At 34.0% G+C, this 5,457-nt stretch overlaps 1 protein-coding gene across 1 annotated transcript; it reads right to left on the bottom strand.

Annotated features, from left to right (window-relative positions):
* Positions 1 to 1,196: 1,196 nt before the first annotated feature.
* LOC114177015 (homeobox-leucine zipper protein HAT5-like) lies at positions 1,197 to 3,141 on the bottom strand. The gene is made up of 3 exons (XM_028062235.1): positions 2,608 to 3,141; positions 1,974 to 2,356; positions 1,197 to 1,737 (listed from the first exon to the last, which is right to left on the bottom strand). The coding sequence occupies exons 1-3, from the start codon at positions 2,729 to 2,731 to the stop codon at positions 1,288 to 1,290; spliced, it is 957 nt and encodes a 318-aa protein (XP_027918036.1). The 5' UTR covers positions 2,732 to 3,141; the 3' UTR covers positions 1,197 to 1,287.
* Positions 3,142 to 5,457: the final 2,316 nt, after the last annotated feature.

Here is a 5,457-nt window from a genome sequence, read left to right as displayed (position 1 = left end):
GAATTTAATGGACAAGTTTTGATTTAAACAAGGTTTTAATATTGTCGGTATGACTTTGGTAGTTGGAATAAAAGTGACCAAAATTTATAATTGAATAACAACGTAAAATTGTCTTTTGCTATAAAAGTAAGATCAATTTTCAAGGCTAATCAGCTTTCGTAGAACACTTGTTAAGGAATCATAGGTGATTTTTTTAGTAGAACGCGTTGGAATATATTTTTCTTAAACCATTTAATGCGTTTTGATACGATTTTAAATATATTTTTCGATGGAAAATATCTTTTAACAAATTTTGATAATTTTCTCTAATAACAAGTTGAGATAATATATTTTAAGTAGTTTTCTATCTTTTTATTTTTTTATATTTCAAAACTAAAATACATATTCAAATTGTAATTATAAGAGAAAGTTGCAAAATTTTAGTTTATTAAATATCATTGTCTTATTTTAATTAACATCCTGAAATCCTGAATGAGCTAGTTGGGAAAATGTTCACACCAATGAAACTTGTTTCAGTGAACCAACCACACCTGAACCTTGACTTGCACAGCAGATTCAGTTTTTCACCATGTTTTGCGTGTGCTAATTTTTCCTCAATTGGATCTCAAAGTCAGGTTTTTCACATACTGTTCCTGACAGTTAATTTAATTACACTTCTCTCGAGGGTGTGATTTCTTAAGAAACAAGCATTGACCCATTAATTTTTCTAACAACTTTTACCTTCAAGTGTCTCACTTCAGTTCACACGAGAGACTCCAAGACTTGCAGTTGTCAACACTTTAAATGGGAAAATGATATTTTAACCCACTTTTTTTATCCACTTTTAATCCATTGCTTTAATCACCATTAGATCATCTTTTTTTTATTCTTTTTAGTGATGTGATGTGATGATCTAATGGTGATTGAAGTGGTAGGTTAAAAATGGGTCAAAAAAAGTGGGTTAAAGTATCATTGTCCGTTTCGATGTGACCATATTCATTGATTTTGTAAACAATATCAAATGGGGGATGCTGTTGTAACACTTTATTTATCCACTCCTGTCTCATCAGAAGAAAAAAGGTTTCATTTCGAAAATTTGGTTCAGAAAAACTTAGCCCAAAAAATCTACTAAGATTTGAATCTAAGACCGTCTAGCAGAATTCAAAAGACAGTAACAAAGGTGGTGTGGTGTGCACACATAAACTTTCATTCCAAAGTAGAAAAACAAAACCAATTTTATTGATTTTCGTAGGGAGTTACAAGTGCAAACCTTAAGATTCTCCTAGTAGTAGTAGTAGTAGTGAGGGCTTAACAAGACCAAAAACAGAAGGTTTGATCTTCTACTGGGAACCGGAACGTGAAAGGATTTTCGGGTGGTTCATCATAGCAGACATATTCAACTTCAAACTTTGGTAGGAGTGGCATGTTTTGGCTGAGGATGTCTTCCTCGTCCTGTGAGAAATCCGAGTGGTCTGGTTCCAGAGCATGAGAGGAATCTGCAGGCTCAAAGAGTGAGGATTGGTTTCCATCGGTGAAATGTGGGCTCTCCGAATCAAGCACGTCACTTTTAGCTGAATTTGCATCTTTCTGTTTGATTATTTCCATAACAGGAAGTGTCACTTTGGATTCATTTTCAGAACCTCCATTTATGATCATATCCGTCTGCTCTTTATGCTCTGAGTTGACAGCACCACAGCTGGTATCATCCAAATTCTGTTCCTCTTTCTCACTGGGAATCACCTTCATCAGAGAATAAACCTGTGACAAGGAAAAACTAAACTGATAAATTTACTAATGAACTTAATTAATACAAAGGAAAGAAAGAGCAGAGGAAGATTGTTTAAGTGGGTGTTTCTTATTACTGTTAAAAACACCTTTTCTAAACAAGGTAACTACTGCAACAATTTGTTGAGGTTCACTGGTTTTGATTGGTAGACCACAAAAAAGAAGTTAAATGAATAACTTTATTTATGTCTAAGTCTAACCATTGTTACCTCTTCCTTGAGTTTGTCATTCTCTTGAACGAGATTGTCATAGTCCCTTCTGAGAATGTCATAGCGAGCTTTCAGTATGCCATAGTCTTTTTCTAGTTGTTTGGTCTTGAACCTTGCCCTACGGTTTTGGAACCATATGGCCACTTGCCTTGGTTGCATGCCAAGTTCCTTTGCAAGTTGGACCTTCCTTTCGGGTTCAAGCTTGTTTTCCACCTCGAAGTTACTTTCAAGGAACTGAACTTGTTCGCTTGTGAGCCTCCTTTTCTTACCGGGTTGATGGGGGAATACCTCAAAATCTTCATCATCTTCGTTTTCTTCTCTCTCAACCCCTCGGAAGAAGGGTCTATCCCTCACATTCACAACATTAACCGAGGATTTTGAGCCTGAATTCAAAACACCAGAAAGGATAATAATAACCAAGTTATAGAGTTCAAACATAAACGGTTTTCAGTGAATAAAAAAAAATCTTTTTTAACTTTGTTTCATATGGGAAAGATTCTTTATCAGAAGAAAACCAGAATCTACAAGAAACCCAGTTCTGGTTTTGTTAAGAAGAATACTTTCTAAAAGTTTAGAAGTTTTGATGAACAGAGATGATAATCAAGAAGCCAACAACATGGTCATAGCAAATCACCTTGGAAAGAAGGTTCAGAGTTTTGAACCCAGAAGGTTTGGATATGGTCAGGGGAGCATGGAAGCGTTTCTTTTTGGAGTAGAAGCGTCATGCTTGAACCCCCATTAAGCTTCTCACCAGCCATGGCCTTTTATGGAAACTTTTTGGTCAGTTATTAGTATATATAGGTAGAACTTGCAAGACTGTTAGGTGTAGAGTGTGGATAGAATTTAAACTAAAGGGTCATAGTCAAATATAGGCTATAGAAGGAGCAGAGGGATGAGGAGGGTGTTTGGTTTGGTCAAAATTAATGGTGAAAGGTGCAGGTGGTGGGGAAGAATGTGACATGGGAATTGTGAGAGTGGGGAGTGAGCATCATATCCATAACAGACAGAGGAATAAAAGTTGCAGGACAAAGGGTGGTGCATTGTTCTATGTTTTGAAAGAGACAGAGAGCATGGTGAGAGGGAGAAGCAAGAGTTTTATCTCTTTGTTGATGGAGTTGGAAATTTGGTGTTGAGTTGAGAAGTGATGTAAAGGGAGATTCTGTTGATGATAGTGGGGAACTATGATGGGGTTTATATGGAGAGTCATGGAATGGTGAAGCGATTGGGGAAACATTCACAAACTAGGCCCCTCCAACCACACACAACTTTATTTTTTACATTTTGTTTCTTGGAATCTTCTTCTTTTGCTCTTTCTTCGAAAACCAGTTCTATTTCACAAGGTAGACACTTCTTTTTCCTTCTTTAACCAATTCATTTAGTTAAGAAAACAACTTTATTATATTATATACACTTACTTTTATATTTGGGAAAAGACATATTCTTTCCCTTTTTCATATTTTTCTTTAAAGGAACTTTTTCACTTGAGAGATTATTCAAATTGTTAAAAAGCATGGAAATAACACGGTTTTGTTAACCTGAATTCCAATTATTTACCTATTCAAATAGCAGGAAATATTATAATTAACTTTTAATTATTTATTAATTTGAGTAATGCTAAAAATATCCCTTCTTTTATGTTTCTTTCGCTCCGTTTCGCCTTCTTAAGCTCTTAAGCTCTTAACGCTTCACCCGTCACACTGCCATCGCTCGCTAGCATCAAGCGCACCGTCGTGAGGCTGTGGACCAGCGTAGCCGTCTCACCGGAGCTCTTAGGACCGCCGTCGCTCTTAGGACCGCCGTCGCTCTTGAATTCATTGTTGCAGCAGCCTCCGAAGCATCTCCGCCTTCACACCGAAGGTTTCTTCTTCTTGCTTTATCTCTATTGTCCTTAGTCATACTCCGATTTGGCCTCTGTTTTTGTGATCAATTATGTCTCCGAAACAGTGCTCTTTGGTTCCATGATAAAAATCCACATTAATTCATCATTCAACCAATATTGGAAGGTAAACGTAATTATACCTAATACCTAAATGTCGATTACGCCTTTCGTTGTTTGTTGCATGTTGAAACTTTCCCTTCCATTTTTCTTTGATCGAACACCAGAGCCTGATGAAAACAAGAACTTAGTGTTATAATTGCACCATTAGTTTTTATCTAATTGTATTACATCATAATGAAAATCGAAGACTAGCTCAGGTAGTTAAATTCGTATTAATAGGTTTGCATTATGCTCATAATCCTAGTACTCTAAATCCTAATTTATAGACTTGGAATCAAAATGGCTTGTTTATGTATGGAGAGGACAAAATGAGGTTAAAGAAAAGTGAATCAATTAAATGGGAAATGTTGCCATTTAAACATAGCAGAAGACCAAATATAACATCAGGAGAAACCACTAAAAAGGGCTCTTTGACCGAAATTCTCACTGCCAAAACTCCAAACAAAGTTAATCCTTAGGTGAAACATTGTGGTTAAGCAAAGTCTCACTGGAATATATGATTCCAGGATTCAAAGCTTGATATGTTAGATGAAGTCTTTCTAGAATATATATACTTCCATATTGTGATCATTTAATTTTTTCAATCTGTGTTGCCCTTCAAAGGATTTTCTTAAATTGATTTTTGTGATTCAATTCACCTCCTCCTTGGATCTAACTATTATATTCAAAGATATTTTGAAAAATTATCTTAAAAGAAATTCAACACCTCATCTTACGTTTCTTTTTTATGTTTTACATTGTAACTTTAAATTTTGATTATTTGTGTATGATTATTCGATTTAAAATTATTGTTCTTATTCCTATAAAAGAATCTCCTCCCAAGATACGCATCAATTGGATGAGATAAATGTCTTTAAATAGATTCATTCAGGAAATGATTTTAAAAATATTGATTTTCTGACCATGTCATGAAACCTAAAAAAAGCATTATATTGTTAGAAGCAAACTCTTTGAACTTTGTGTGGTAGGTTGTGTAAGTTTTTATTTAAAAAGGTTTGGAAATGGATTAATTTGATACTATTCTTTTTTATTTATAAAAAATATAAAGCTCTTGTTAACGGTTTAAAAAGGATAAAGAGCATTTAACCCTTAAACTTTACTCATTTTGTATTTCATAAATATACACCGTAAACTTTAATTTTATTTCAATTTATTCCTAAACTTTGTTTTGAAAATTTCCCTTGCGGTCCTATTTGGGTCTATTACATCATGGGTACAATTTTCTCGGCATCAACGTTTTCTAAGTTGAATTATAATTTTGATGGTACCCTTTCAAAAAAATGATTGACAATTGAGTACTCAAAGTTCTATGTAAATAAGTTTGACTATCTCGGTGTCACTTTCCAAATAACAATTTATTTCTATCTTCATTTTTATGAGAGAATGATAATATGTATGTATTTGTGTATCTGTCTTAAATTATGTATGATTATATATATATATATATATATATATATATATATATATATATATATATATATATAT

This window comes from Vigna unguiculata, chromosome 3 (assembly GCF_004118075.2).
Source record: "Vigna unguiculata cultivar IT97K-499-35 chromosome 3, ASM411807v1, whole genome shotgun sequence".
NCBI classification, from domain to species: domain Eukaryota; kingdom Viridiplantae; phylum Streptophyta; class Magnoliopsida; order Fabales; family Fabaceae; genus Vigna; species Vigna unguiculata.
This window is presented reverse-complemented; position numbering and strand designations above follow the sequence as displayed.